Source organism: Nicotiana attenuata, chromosome 7, assembly GCF_001879085.1.
Source record: "Nicotiana attenuata strain UT chromosome 7, NIATTr2, whole genome shotgun sequence".
NCBI classification, from domain to species: domain Eukaryota; kingdom Viridiplantae; phylum Streptophyta; class Magnoliopsida; order Solanales; family Solanaceae; genus Nicotiana; species Nicotiana attenuata.
Window position 1 is genome coordinate 27495896 of NC_031995.1, and position 15260 is coordinate 27511155.

Sequence of the window (15260 nt, forward strand, 5' to 3'; positions counted from 1 at the left end):
CTTGTCGTAGTTCTAATTCTCTTCGCCTACAGTATACCTATAAGTCTATCCTGGCCTTCAAATTATCTTTTGTCCTGTTCTTGTCATCCATTACAGTATGAAACAGGTCATCAAAAAAGTTCTTTTCAATATGCATGACATCCAAGTTATGTCGAAGAAGATTATACTTCCAATAAGGTAACTCCCGAAATATGCTCTGTTTAGTTCAATTATGCTCAACACCATAACCAGGTAATTTAAGCAATGGAGACTCTGTTACCTTAGGAAAATTCTTAACCCTCTCCCAAATTTCCTCCCCCGACAAGGTTGTTGGTGGCTCATCATAATCTGTTCGATTCTTCATAAATGCACTAGTATTTCTCCTGAACTCATGATCCATTGGCAAAAATCGACGGTGACAGTCAAACCATGTGGTCTTACCTCCATGTTTCAAAGTGAATGCTTTTGTGTCTTCCATACAGCAAGGACAAGCTAACTTTCCGGCAGTCGACCATCCAGATAACATTCCATACACAGGAAAGTCATTAATAGTCCACATCAAAGCAGCACACAATTTAAAATTTTGTTTAGTTGATATGCCGTATGTTTCAACACTTCCTGCCACAATAACTTTAGCTCATAAATCAAAGGCTACAAATATACATCAATCAAACTTTTTTGATTACTTGGACCCGGAACAATGCTAGTTAGGAACAAATATGGACTTGTCATACACATCTCTGGCGGAAGATTATTCGGTGTAATAAAAATAGGCCAACAAGAATATGGTACAGCAGAGACAGAAAAAGGAGTGAATCCATCTGCACACAAACCCAGCCTAACATTTCTTGGTTCATTAGAAAAGTCAGGATACATCCTATCAAAATGCTTCCACGCTTCTCCATCTGAAGGATGACACAAAACACCAGGCGCCCTTCTATTTTCGCGGTGCCATCTCATATGAGGAGCGGAACTCATTGATGCATACAATCTCTTTAACCTAGGTATAATAGGTAAATAATGCATCCTCTTAATTGGAACTTTCTTTGCTTTGGCATTTGTGACTTCCTTAAAACGAGACAATCCACAAAATTTGCACGCTTCTAGAGCCGCATCATCTTTATAATATAACATACAACCTTTTTCACAACAATCAATTTTTGTTGAGGAAAGTCCTAACTTGGAAACTAACTTCTTAGCCTTATAGTAATCACCGGGTAAGTTAATGTTTGGACTAACTTCACCCATAAGCCCAATTATAGCATTCATGGCCGCTTGAGAAATATTCCAATCCGATTTGATAGTTAGTAATCTAACTGCAAGAGACAACTCCGAGTGTATTGAGTCTTTATAAAGTGGACGACTAGCCGCCTCTAATAATTCATAAAAGTGTTTTGTCTTATCATTGGGAGACTCATCAATATTTTGTTGGGATTGAACTCCTGGGTGTATCCCAAAAGCATTCGACACTATTTCATGCATTTGAGAATTATCATAATTTTTCTCAAAGAATGTACTACTCTCACAACCAGCAAGATTTTGAAAGTCAACATCATCTAAATTACTGTAGTTCTCTCCATGAACCGTCCATACATAATAATTCTCTCTAAACCCCCTACTGTAAAGATGAACTTTAACATCCTCCGGTATCAATAACTTCATACATTTGCACTTACCACAAGGACATCTAATTATTCCTTCATTACGGAATTCAGGAAGTATTTTTGCATATGCAATAAATCCTTTAACACCTTCTACAAATTCTTCCTTCAACCCCCCACGATTAGGATGATTTCTATCATACATCCATCTACGATCTCGTTCCATCTATTACACAATACAAGATAAAATAATTAGATAAAGAAATAAATAAATTATTTTATTCACTCAGTGGAACGTCATGAAACAATGTTTCATAAACTATTCCTTATGCATGAAAATTGATAAAGATGACTACTTTAGATTTGACCAATATATACTGATAATGTACTTTGTTTTCTTATATTTTAGTTGATTAATGGTGCTTGTTAAATGATAACTACACAAGTCGACAACCAAAAAAATTAAACTGTGGCCATAAATTGATCAAGAGAACACTCAGATGTTCATTATCAGTTATAATTTTACATTGTTCGTCTTTTCATATTCCAAGTAAAGACTACCTTGATTTTGTTCAATGGAGTTTCATAATTTGTCAGTTATTTAGTCTTTATTTTCAAAATATATCGGAAATGAAATCAAAAATTTATTCTTCTACAAATAAATAAGTTAATTTCGTTCTTCTATATGACTAAACGTTTCCTAATAATATATTGCAATAACAATTGTAATGTAACTTAAGGAAACAATTTGATGAGAACTAATAGAAGCGTTAATTAACTACATTAAAATTAATATGTTCAACTTCCCGTAAAATCTAAGCAAGGGAATAAAATTATTTATCATTTACATATAGTATTGCAATTTTCTTACTATTCTTGATTAGGAGGATCCAAAAGACTTAGGTTTATGTCCCTAAATCCCTAAATTGCAATATAAAATCCCTAAATTTCGACAGAAAATTCCTAAATTGTGCTCTATAAGACATAAAAGACTTAGGTTTAACAACAATAATTTTTTCAAACCTAGGGTTTGAAATAGCAGAAAATCCCTAAATTTTGAAAAATCAAAATCGAAAAGGAGAGGGTGAGAGAGAGAGAGAGAGAGTAACTTGGGAAGGGATCGGAGTGAGCTCGAGGTGAAAACTTGTCTCGGCGGAGAGACAGAGTGAGAGAAAACTAAATTTCCTTTTGATAGTTCAAATATGAGCAAACCAAATATTTAATTTTTAATCTAATAATATTTGAACTGAAACCTAAACTAGCACTTGGCCGTCCCATTAATAATTAGTTCCTTTGAGTTTTGCTATATTCGTTTGAAGGGGGCTTATTGATTTTTAAGAAAAGTCGGATAAGGAGTAGTGAATAATAAGATAACTTTTCCACTTCTACATGCGTGGGAACTCTATGGGAAAACCTTTTCAATAAAGCATAAAAATTCAAAGTTCAAAATTTTTTGTCTGTTTTCCCTGGGAAATTTTTTTAGTTTCATATAATTATTTTTTTAATGACTTTTCCCACAGAATCAGAGGGAAAAAAGTGCACGCATTTGCGGAAAAGAATTTACACTTTTCCCACAGAGTTTCGGTGGGAATTGCCACTAATAATTTATCCGTGGGAAATTTTCGTGGGAAAATGTTGTATTTCAAGTAGTGTTTCTTCTATTTCAGCCGTTGATCTCAAAGATCAATGGCCCACAGACCCCTCCCATCTGTAATTAACAAAACCCAAACACTAAAGACCCATTCTCCTAAGCCACCGCCCCTAAATCCTCTCCACTCTCTCTTCTTCTCTGAGAAACCCTAGCCGCCTCATCTTAGTTCCTCTCTGATTCCAACCTAGAGATGGAATCTGCCTATGATATACTTACCTTATTAATCTTCTCTCGTCATTGTTCGTCCATTTATGGTGTTACTTAGGTACTTGCCTAAGTTTGGCAAGTATCACTTCCGAGATCAGGCTAGAATGACTCGAATCTTTGATTTTAGGAGTTATTCTATCTATGTACGCTCAACAAAGAGCGATTTGCACTTTTGGATCGTTTTTCAGGCGATTGAATCCTAATTAGGGTTTGATACTCTCCATCTCCTTTACTGATTTTTGAACCCTAATTAGGGTTTGATACTCTCCATCTCCTTTACTGATTTTGATTTGCATGTGATATTTTCTTTCCTTATTTGTGCTTAATTGACTGTTTTCCATGTTTGTACTTTCAATTTCTCCCACTACATAAACCCCTTTCCCCTCGAAGGTTTTAACGATGTCTCTAAGAACAACTACCACTTGAATAATATTATTATTATTATTATAACTATCACTCTCTCACTTAGTCGCTCACTTTATTCTGAAATTTTTTGGTTCTTGGCCGACTGAAAGCTAAGGCCATCGAGTTTGTTCTATCAGCCCTCCCAGTGCGAGCATTGCTCGGGGCTCATTTGAAGCCTTTGTGAACTTTAACACACTAGGTTTTGGGTTCTGCAACTCTTTTCTACTATCGATTATTGGAGTGCTGCTAAAATTATTCCTCTTGTTTACTTGTTCGTTAATCTGTAATTGGTAAGTACCTATGGCCTTTGCAATTTCATTCTCTTTTCGTTTGAGTTCCTACTTCGTATATCTAGGTCCCCTAAGACTTTTGTGAATCAACATGTTATTATCTGGTATGAAGCTTTTCTTGAGGCTCTATACTTCTCTATTAACTGAAATTGCCTATTTTTTACCTTGATTCTGGTCTTCTTAAGCATGTTTGCCCTAATGTGTGTGTTCGCATGCTTATTGTTGTTGCTTATTCCGAGTTTATTTTTTTTGCCTTGTTCTGTATTATTGTGATAAGCCGATTCATGTTTAGAATCTATTCAAATTCTTGTTGAATCATCCAAGTGGGACTTAATATTTTCTTAGAGTTAAATTCTAATCGAGTTATTAGTCAAACATGTTTCTCCGCTACTTGAAATTTTAAGTGTGTTCCCTGCCTTGTTTAATCTTGTGTTCTTCAATACTGCCTAGGAATTCTGGGATGAGATCCAATACCTGGCCTCTTCTTTTATATGTAGTTCAACCCTAGTGCATGCCAGTCATGCTAAACCTGGATTTAATATGTTCTTGCCTATTATGAGTTCTGGTGCTGTTTAGACCTTGGTATTATGATTGATAAGGTTAAAATTTCTCAAGCGAATTATTGCATGTTCACCAGCCTATTGGCGGTGTCATTTGTGATCCTACTTTCATTAGACTCTCATGCTAGGAACTTCCATGTAAAAATCCCTATTTCACTTGCTTCTGTTTGAGATTCTGCAAGGTTCTTCAATTAAAATCTTATGTCTATGTTATTTAAGTTGATATCAGTTCATATTCTTTGCTAAAACCCTACCTAGGATTGTTTGTTAGCTTGTGATGTTCTACCTTGTCATTTTGAACTTATTCCTGAAACATAGCATCTTATGTACATAACTCCATGTGATCTTGTCTATATGCTTCGGTTTAAACTACTGTTAGTTGTAGTCCTAAGAACTAAGTGTGTGGACTTCAAGATGTTTGATCAATTCTATATACAATTTGTTACTCGTGTGGTTAAGTTTGACATTGCTGGGTAAGTTAGTTCCCCTGTTAGACCTGGTATGGGTCTGTGTCTAAGTTCGAGTCATGCAGTTGATACATTCTAATGTCTTGGGGTGTACCTAGATTTGTGTTTTCTATTTTGTGCAAAGAATTATATTATTGAAAGCCTCGAAATTGCCGGGTTATTCTCCCTTGGGCCTGCGCTACTTATTGGGCCTGTACTCATTTTTTAGTTTGTAATATTTGAGCATGTATTCTTTATTTGGAGCCTATAGTAATTTGTAAACAAACAATTGGGGAGTTAGTGAAATTTGGGGAAACATGTACACTCTGTTCTTGCATAAGAGGGGTAGAAAATATGCCTATAGGGTCTAAATGTTTTATCTGCTATCTCATTTACATGCCCTTGACATGCCCTATTTCTATAAACTGATAGAAAGCATGCCTATAGGAACTCAAGCACTTCACTTTCCTAACATGTTCTATACATGTACGCTATTAGAAAGTATGCCTATAAGAATCTAAGTGCTTCACTTGTTCACATGCCCACTTCCATACGCTACTAGACAGTATGCTTATAGGGTTCAAACATCATTAGTTATTTGCTCAATTTGCTCTATTGATATGTGTTAGATACCACGCCCACAGGATCGCGTTAAGTGATGAAGACCTACTTCTATTGATATTCATCTAGATATCATGTCTGTAAGACCTTAATTGATTAATTAAGATGTCGTTGTTGCTATTCCTATCGCACTGCCCTCCTAGAAAATATGCCTATAGGGATAAAGTATTATTAAATCAATTTCAATTGTCAACCGTCAGAAATCCTGCCTATAGGGCATTATTACTCGTTTTAGACAGCATGATCAATATCGTTAACCCTAGGGTTTTGAAGAATCTTATTACCTTCTTGCACGAATAATATAGATGTCATGCCTATAGGTTTGTAATACCTTTAATCTGCGAATCTGTTAGCCTAAAAGTCGTAGCGCTGCCAGCAGACTACTGGAAATCAGAATTACCTAGAAATCATGCCAATAGGATTAACGACTATAATGCCTCTCAACTCCGAAATTGTCTACTACCTAATCTGCCGTGTGCATTTTCTGTTTATGTGTGGGGGTTAACTTGAGCCTTTTATTGCATTCATGTGAAGTCCTATATGTTTTACATGTGCGCTAGTTTTATCATTTTTTGAGCATCCTAAGTAGAGTCTAGAACTACCCTATAGTAGGTCCAAAGCCTAATGGACCATAGGCATGGGACGGGTAGTGCACGCATAGGACGCGACCTAGAATTGAATTAGAGTGACTTTAAGTAAACAACTTAAACATAGTAATCAGATAGTAGGAGATGATAGTCTGTGCCAGCTGAATAATATGAGCAACCCCTACCTTAAGGGAGTTGCAAAGTATTATTTATCTTGCACGGGGTGATCCTTAGGCTAGAAAACTCCCCCCCCCCCCACTTTCCTTTTATATGTTTGATGTTCACGCTTAGTCATCAAATATAGACCAACGCAGTTGTATCCCGTAACTTCTAAAGACTTGTCTTGATTATTTATATAGTTTGACTCTTGAGCTATTTTTTTACACTTGTTTATATTACAATAGAATCATTAAATTCCATGTCTTCCTTCACTTATATGATCACTTAGCTTAATTATAATTCAATAAATCCACATAGTGTAAACTTCAACCGGGACCCACAATTGTAGACCTCGAAGAGTGCCTAAAGCTATCTCTTTGGGGTAATTTGAGCCCTTACCCGTCTTTGGTAACACGGACTAGTCAAAACAGAGTTTTTTGCAAATAGGTGGCGTAAAGCACCTTAAAAATTGTTAGGTGGCGACTCTTATCTTTTAATACCCGTTTAAAAGAATTGTCACATGGCGAAACCCACTTTCGCAAGAAAAAGGGGCGCGACAACACTAACATTTAAGTTCAAACACAAGTAAAATGCAGTAATTGGAGTGCAAACTATGACTAAAACACGGGATTCTAGCCTACCAACAACACCCCATATCATAGAGATAGTCTTTTCATCAGACAACTTCCCTAATGCATCATGCCAAGAACATTTAAAATAAACTAAGCACCATATCATAGCATCATAGCCTCAAGACTCGACTCAAAAGCACCACACATTTTTCACAACCTGCTCACTTACTCTAACACAGAGGTCAAAGACTTTACCTTACCTTCGCAAATCACGTGCCCTCATACAAATAATAGAGAGTAGTTCCACACACAGTAAAATTCACGAACAAATAGGAAGTGTGAATAGACAGAATTAACTCATTCTCATAAATTAAATTCATGCGCCACAGAAGATGTACCATATGCTTGCCCGTAGTGTAATACTCTACTAATTTAGCTCATTCAGTCAAGGATCAAGTAGGACTTTAATTGGTTGTAATGTAGGCTGCGGGATGGGTAGGATACATTTGGATATAGTGACTACACCTCCCCACGCACTTTAATATATATAATTTCATAATTTAAACCCCACACTTATTTTGAACCAAACCCCAGCCTTCACAATATTAAGCTCCCCATATCTTTAAGCACAAACAAGACGAGAACTACCACTAGCAAGGGATCAATTTTCCTCTTTTCTACTACATACACACTCTTTTGTTTCTTATTTTCAGAGTTGTGATTGATTTTTCTTTCTCTTTTTTTTCTTCCAATTCCTTACATGCACTTTTCTCATTTTTTCAATAGTTCCACTCAAAAAAACCGACCATACCTCCACTTAGCTTTCATAAACTAATACAAACTCAAGTGCTCACGAGAGGTCCGAATCGAAGTCGGGATCTCCCTTGCACACACGACCTAGTGTACACATCCATGCTGAGAGCTTCTTTTCAGCCTTCTTTCGGTACACCCCACACATATTCACTTGACTCTCTCCAAGTTGCTCCTTTAGGCCCCCCTTCTCCTTCCATCTTGAAGATTAGCCTTTGTTCCCCCACTCTGAGCATGAGATGCCTTTCCTGAATATCCAGAATTGCTCTGCCCGTAGCCAAGAAGGGACTTCCTAAAATCACAGGGACCTCCCTATTCTCCTCCATGTTCACCACAATGAAGTCCATATGGAATATAAATTTGTCCACCCGAACTAGCACATCTTCCACTATTCTTTCAGGTATGATTGTGGTCTGATATGCCAGCTGCAATGACACAGATATCAACTTGATTTCTCCAATCTCTCCCTCCAATTTCCTTAAAATAGGCAAAGTCATAAGATTAATGGAAGCACCTGAATCATACAAAGATTTCTTAAACTTAGTACTTCCTAAAGAACAAGGTATAGTAAAACTCCCTAGATCTCTACACTTTTGAGGGACCTTATTTTGTAAAATGGCACTACAACGCTCTTTGAGCTTGACCACCAATGTCTCTTCCACCTTTCGCTCCTTGGACAATATCTTTTTCAAAAATTTATCATAAGTTGGCATCTATGAAAGCACCACTGTGAAAGGTATATTCATATGCACATGCTTGAGCACTTCTAGAAAGCGCCCGAATTGTTTGTCCAGCTTTTCTCTTCTTTGCTTCTGGGGGAAAAGCAGAACAGGCATGTCTCCTCGGTCTCCTCATTCATTCTTTGTTTGTCTTTCTCCTTCCTTGTTGGAACTTCAGACTTGTTCTTCTCCTTCAGATCATTCTCTTGCTCTGCCCTCACTTCATTCTGAACTTGGTTTCCTGTCAACTCATTCTTTTCTGCTACCAATGGATCTTGCAATACTTTTCCATTCTTCAACAACACTATATTTATTGTTTCCATTGGATTCATTTCGGTATCCGTAGGGAGAGTTGCTGGAGACCTCTCGGACAACAAACTAGCAATCTACCCCACTTGACTCTCTAAGTTTCGAATAGCTGCACTATGAGTTTCAAATCTCTCATCTATTTTAATAATAAATGCTTGCATTAGATCTTATATGCTGACTGATTAGAATTTGGAGGCTGGTATTGCTGCCTCTATTGATTTTGAAATCCTGGAGCTCCTTGTCCCTGGGGTCTCGGATTATTCTGTTGCAATGAGTTCAGGCTACCACTAGGTGAACTCTAAGAAAAGCCTGGATGCCTCTGTCCCATAAAGTTAAAATTATTACCACTCTGATAGTTGCATCTATCAAAGCTTCCCACAGCATTTATCACTTCATCTGCAGCTGAGGCCTGCCACTCATATGTTGGATGACCCATTCCACAGAAATCACAAACAAATGATGGTTAGCTTTGGACCTTGGCTAAGGTCAACTTTCTTTTCTCTTTATCCATGGCGCTAGCTGGGCTTGCACTAATGTGTTGGAATCTACTTGATGAACCCCAACAAAGTTTCTTCTATCATTACTCTCAGCATGCCACTGGTTAGCCTCTTCAGAGAGCTCATCAAGAATTGCCACAATCTCCTCAGGAGTCTTCTTCATTAAAGGACCTCCAACTGCAGTGTTCAGAGTTCGTCATGAGGGAGGTGTCAGTCCATCCCAAAAATCCTGGAGTTGCATCCAAAATTCAATCCCATTATGTTGACACTTTCTCACTATCTCCTTGAATCTTTCCCAAGCCTCGGAAACTGTTTCAGTGTCTGCCTGGCAGAAGTTGTAAATTTCCCTTCTGAATTTCACTATTTTTGCTGCTGAGAAGTATTTGTCAAGAAACTTTTTAGTCATATCTTCCCATGTCTTGATCGACCCCGTTGGTAAGCTACGAAGCAAGTGCTTTGTGTCATCCCTCAGTGAAAAGGGGAATACCTTTAAGTATACTGCATCTTTTGACACTCTGTTGTACTGGAAGGTGTTCATGATTTTCTCAAAATCCATCAAATGAGTGTTAGGATCTTCATTCACCTTCCCTGTGAAGACACAGTTGTTCTGGATAGTCTGAAGCAAACCTTGGTTTAACTTGAAATTATTTGCTACTACTGGTGGAGGTCTGACACTGGATAGTCCCTGATTGTAGGCTGGTCTGGCATAATCACTCAATGCTCTACCAGGCCTGGGTACCGCATTCTCAAACTGGTCTTCAACCAAGGGTCAATTTAGATTGTATCTTCGGCCCCCATTATCGTTGACGCTCATCGGCAGCTCTACGGGCTGACTCAGTTGCTATCCGTGTAGCTTCTTCTCTATGTTGTGCTGCCTTTCTTGCGACTACATACACTTCAGCGTCACTGTTATTAACCATGTGTTCTGGGGTTGAAGGTTGCCCCAAGAAATTTCTGGTGAGTTCCTTCTTTTTCCTCAACTGTCGCAGACTCTTTTCTACCTCTGGATTGTGTGGAATCAATTCCTTTGAAGAAAATTGAGCCATACACATGAGAAGTCAATTTTTTGCCTGCACACGAAAGAGCAAACCCGTGAAGAATAAAAAAAGTTCCTGAATTATCTCAAAATACTAATTTGAACACTATTGATTGCCAATTCCGGCAACGGCGCCAAAATTTGACGAACGCAAAACACAACATGAAATTAATGCTCGCTAGCCAAAGATAGTATAGTTTAATATCGTCGCCACAAGGATTGAATTTAAACAATGCTCAGGTAATTTCTAGCTTAACGCTATTCAGGATGATCAAAACTTGATTTGTAATGATTATAAACTACGATTAACTACTAAAGTAAAGTAATTAACTACTGACTGCAACAAACCAGAGATTAGCAAAGTCGGGTTCTTATCAAAGTGAGGAACAAGGGTTTTGACGTGATAGGTCCAAGGTTGTTATTCTAGATATGATACTATTATTTTTCACTCTTGAGGTTCTATCGATTCTCACGAATTCAATAGGTGATTAGTTTATACTTCTGATTCAGACTCCTCTCTCGATTAAATCTAAATCTTTCAAATAAACTAATGTGAAGTGCGGTAAAACTTGCAAGAATATATTGGTAAGAAAGGTCTAAGAGAAAATTCTCTCAAATATTTCCCAATCTTAATTTAAGAGGTAGATCACAAAGCTCTTTCGATTACTTTAAAGAAGTACCAAAATAAATTAAGGCATGCGTTGCAACAATATTCAATATTATGATCCTCTTCCGACTAAACAAGATAATGAATAAAATCACAACTAGAGTTAAAGCTCTTCCAAGGAATTCAAGCAATTAAGCAGTAATCAAATCCATAAACAACAACCATGTCACCAAATCACGTCAAAACCTAAGGTAAACTACTTCATAATATGGAGGAAGTCATCACAAAAAGAGCTAAAGAATAAGAAAGCATCAATCTAATGTTACAATCCAAACTCTCGTATTGAATTGATAGAAAAATGATGAAATCCCGTGTCTTATAGACATTTGGTCAAAGCTCGGTACATTTCTACTACAATCAGGGGAACCACCATGCTAGTAGGATTTTTCATGGCAACATCTAGCATCCCTACCAAGCCAAGGTCTATGTGAACATCCTTTATTGAACAAATTACCACTCCCAGAAAGGCCACCATGAAGGCTAATCCCCGTCGGGCTTCCCATTTGTCTTTATTTCCAGCATGTGTCAATCCTGTGTTGGGTTCCTCGAAACCTTTGGGGTTACCATACCGGTAATATAAGAAATGCAGTGTACAACACCCTTCCGCCAGACACGGGCCTTGAATATCCCGGCTAATGTTCAACAAATCCAAAAACCTATGAAGGGTTACCGGTCGTGGGGCCAGTCTCGGAGGTTCCCGTTGAGACTGGCGTATCCGGCAATCTCTTCCAATGTAGGTGTGAGTTCAAAATCTGAAAACCGGAATAAATTACTGGTCGGATCCCAGAATGGTATCAATGCCTCAATAATATCTTTTCTTGGTTTGATGTTCAGCAAATCGACGAGACCACCCAAACTTTTGACCACGGTATCTCTGCTTCCCTTTCCCAAATCATGCCACCACAAATGGAGTTTCAAAGGGATCTCGCTCAGGACTGAGAAGGTTTCGATGTTACTTGAATCCATCCTGCACATTTATTAGGGGACTTTAATGACTTATTTTGAACAAACGACTATTTGTGCAAAAATTCTTTATTTAGAAAACAGGCCTTGGATTTGCAAATACGGCCTTTCAGCACTTCTGGGAGGAAGGTTTTAAGGTTGTGCCCGCAAGCCATGTAAAAAATGACTCAGGTAGCTATTCTTGCAAAAACGGCCTTCCGGCGTCCTTTTGGGGACATTCGGCTTGTTTTTAACAAGAATGGCATCACCCGATGACAAAATTAAAATTTGACAATTTTTGGCTATTTTTGCAAAAGGGAGGTTGGACCCGATGAGGGTTGCCTACGTATCTCACATCCGGTGAGAATCAAACCGGCGTAGTTCGGGCAAATAAACCTAACTATATTTGAAAATCGGACTCTTTTGTTTTTGTTGGCAAACACACTATTTCTGTAAGCAAAATTCATTTTGCATGTTTTCTTTTTCAGTGGAAAATAAACAAACTAATTTGAAAATAAAACTCTCTTTTTTTTATTCTTTTTTCATTGGTAAACAAAACAAACTAAAAATAACAAACTACTTTTCTTCTTTTCTTTCATTTTCAAAAATCCGACAGTATTTCGGCACTACTTGGATACTTGGTTTTTCAAAACTAGTGGTTACCCGGTCAACATGCAAAGCCGAGCAAATAAATGCGCAAGTAGCACGTAAGATGCATCAGGATGGTCCATTATTTCAGGTCACCTGTCCTAGACGGACCCAACCCCTGTGTTGAGTCCCCTAAGTCAAATGCACATGATGCAAACAAGCGTCCTACTAGGGATCCGGCATGAGGTTTTGTTCTTCTAGGTTTATTGGTCTAGACCTAGCTTACCCGAGCGGACAACTCGGGCTGAGGGGGAGGCAACGTACCGGGGATACAGAAGCTCCGCCGGCTTTGCAACTTATCCAAACCTCGTTCTAAATGGGAAAAGACTCTAAACAGAAGAGAAGCTACACGAAGTGCACCCTTCTCCATGATGTAGAAGACTCAGAGAGAGGAAGGGATTCGTGACAGTTTATATACAATTCAACAAATATCAAAGCGGTGAAACAATTAGCACACAAGGCATGAAACATGTAGCAAAATCAAATATAGCCAAATATAACAATTTAATTGAGCTCGAATTCTTGAACCCTGAACCGAAATTCTGGGTTCTTTTCCCCAGCAGAGTCGCCAGAGCTGTCACACCTCCTTTTTCGCTTACTACACCCCGCGAAGGATATAATAAAAGGGAGTTTTTCCAATTAAAGGACAATCGAAACGGGATTCGTTTATTAAGAGATTCAGAGTCGCCACTTGGGAGATTTATGGTGTCCCAAGTCACCGGTTTGAATCCCGAATCGAGGAAAGGGTTTGACTCTGTTTAACAGTCGCGAACCAGAAATTCGGGTAAGGAATTCTGTTAACCCGGGAGAAGGGGTTAGGCACTCCCGAGTTCCGTGGTTCTAGCACGGTCGCTCAACTGCTATATTTGGCTAAAGTCTGATTTTAATACATGTTATCCTATTGCAATTTTAGAATTGTTTAACCGCTTTTAATTAGTTTTTATGAAAGTGAACGTCGTTTAAGAGCGTGTTTTTGGATCACGTCACATGAAATGCACCCGGATCCTTGACACCTCTTATTCAACGTTTTGGGATTTGGATTTGGGTTGCATGAAATGCACACCCATAGTTAAGAAGGTAAAATTATTAAAAAGCGCGCCTAAAGTGTCTAGCGTCTTGTTAACTTTGTGGGAGGCCATGAAAATTCGCTAAATGGCATGTCCTGAATTTCTAAAATATTTTTAATAAAGCATTTAATGAGGGCCCCGCAATTTATGCATTTTTATTTGGCGAGGCTCGTCCCACTTTTTATTTAAAGGCCAACCTAAAAACGAACTAGTATTATCTATAAGAATTGTCTCTAAAAAAACTTAATTTGTTAACATTGTGAATTAACTAACATTATGGTATTCAAGGAAATTCGGGCCCCAAGCTCAAGTCCGAACCCGAACAAGGCGATCTCTGTTACTGAAGAAATCCTTAGCTCGAATCCACTACTTAACTTGAGAGGCCCAGGCCTACAATGTTTCAATTATTTAATGGATTGGTTATCAATTCAGTCTTGGGCCTAATAGCACGCCTCAATTTCAATCTGGAAAGTCTAACTAATTAAAAAGGGAAAATTTACCAAAGCTTTGGGCCAAAAATTGAACTACTTTTGAAAGGTGGGTCAGTAGCGAGAATGAACAGATGCATGAACGCAAGGATAGGCAGCTGATTTCCAATTCAGGCCCAATCGGGGGCCCAAATCTTTGGGAAAACTGGGCATCAGCGAAGAGCAAGACTCCAAATTCAGTCTTTACCCAAAGCAGATTTCACTATCAATCAGTAATCAATATACCAAGCTACCTCTTAACACTATCAGGTGCGACTGTTTGATTGCATATTTATCAGATGCCTATTTTGGATTCGAATGCGACTGGACTTGACTACTCCTCATGGAAACCAAAGCCTTTCATTACTAACACCATTCAATTCACACAAGACAACATGCTAGTTATTTGAAATTTTTAAAAGAACTCTAATTCAAACTCATTCTTCAAGCAGTGAATACCAGGATCAAAGATGGAATTGACATGCAAATACCCATTCTAACTCACTCTGTAGCCTTTTATACTTAAACAAAACTCGACTTCAGCATTTGAAATAAGCTGACAACAACTTTAATATATTTCCCAGCAAAGAGATCTGATGACTAAACTTAAATATAGGCAGAAGTTTCGATTAAAACTCGGAATAATGGGAACATGACATATAACCAGATTTGACTAAACCTAATGCTAATCAGGCATCCATAATAATTCAGAATCATGCTAAATTTCGATTATACAATACCAAAGTCTAACTACTAACTCAAATGGCCAACGTGTGACCCAAGTTTCATAATAGCCTTATGCCAAACATGTTAATAATACTCATTTACCTAAACCAGAATTCAATCCATTAAGACAACAAACAGATTTCATATGTAAAATCAGAGCAAGACTATTAAATCAATAAAGTATAAAGATGTCATGCTTCAAATTCAGCCTTTCATTTCAATCTTCAAGTTCACTTCAAACATTGAGGGCCAAAGTAGATACCTGGATATAGCCAAAAGAAATACAGAATTTCA

General features: G+C 37.9%; 2 protein-coding genes across 2 annotated transcripts; both read right to left on the minus strand.

The window, feature by feature from the left end:
* On the minus strand, positions 206-1806 carry LOC109229914. The gene is made up of 3 exons (XM_019395459.1): positions 1219-1806; positions 666-1047; positions 206-597 (listed from the first exon to the last, which is right to left on the minus strand). Exons 1-3 carry the CDS (start codon positions 1804-1806, stop codon positions 206-208), a joined length of 1362 nt encoding a protein of 453 aa, XP_019251004.1.
* Positions 8008-8601, minus strand: LOC109229915. Its single transcript, XM_019395460.1, has one exon. It carries the CDS (start codon positions 8599-8601, stop codon positions 8008-8010), a length of 594 nt encoding a protein of 197 aa, XP_019251005.1.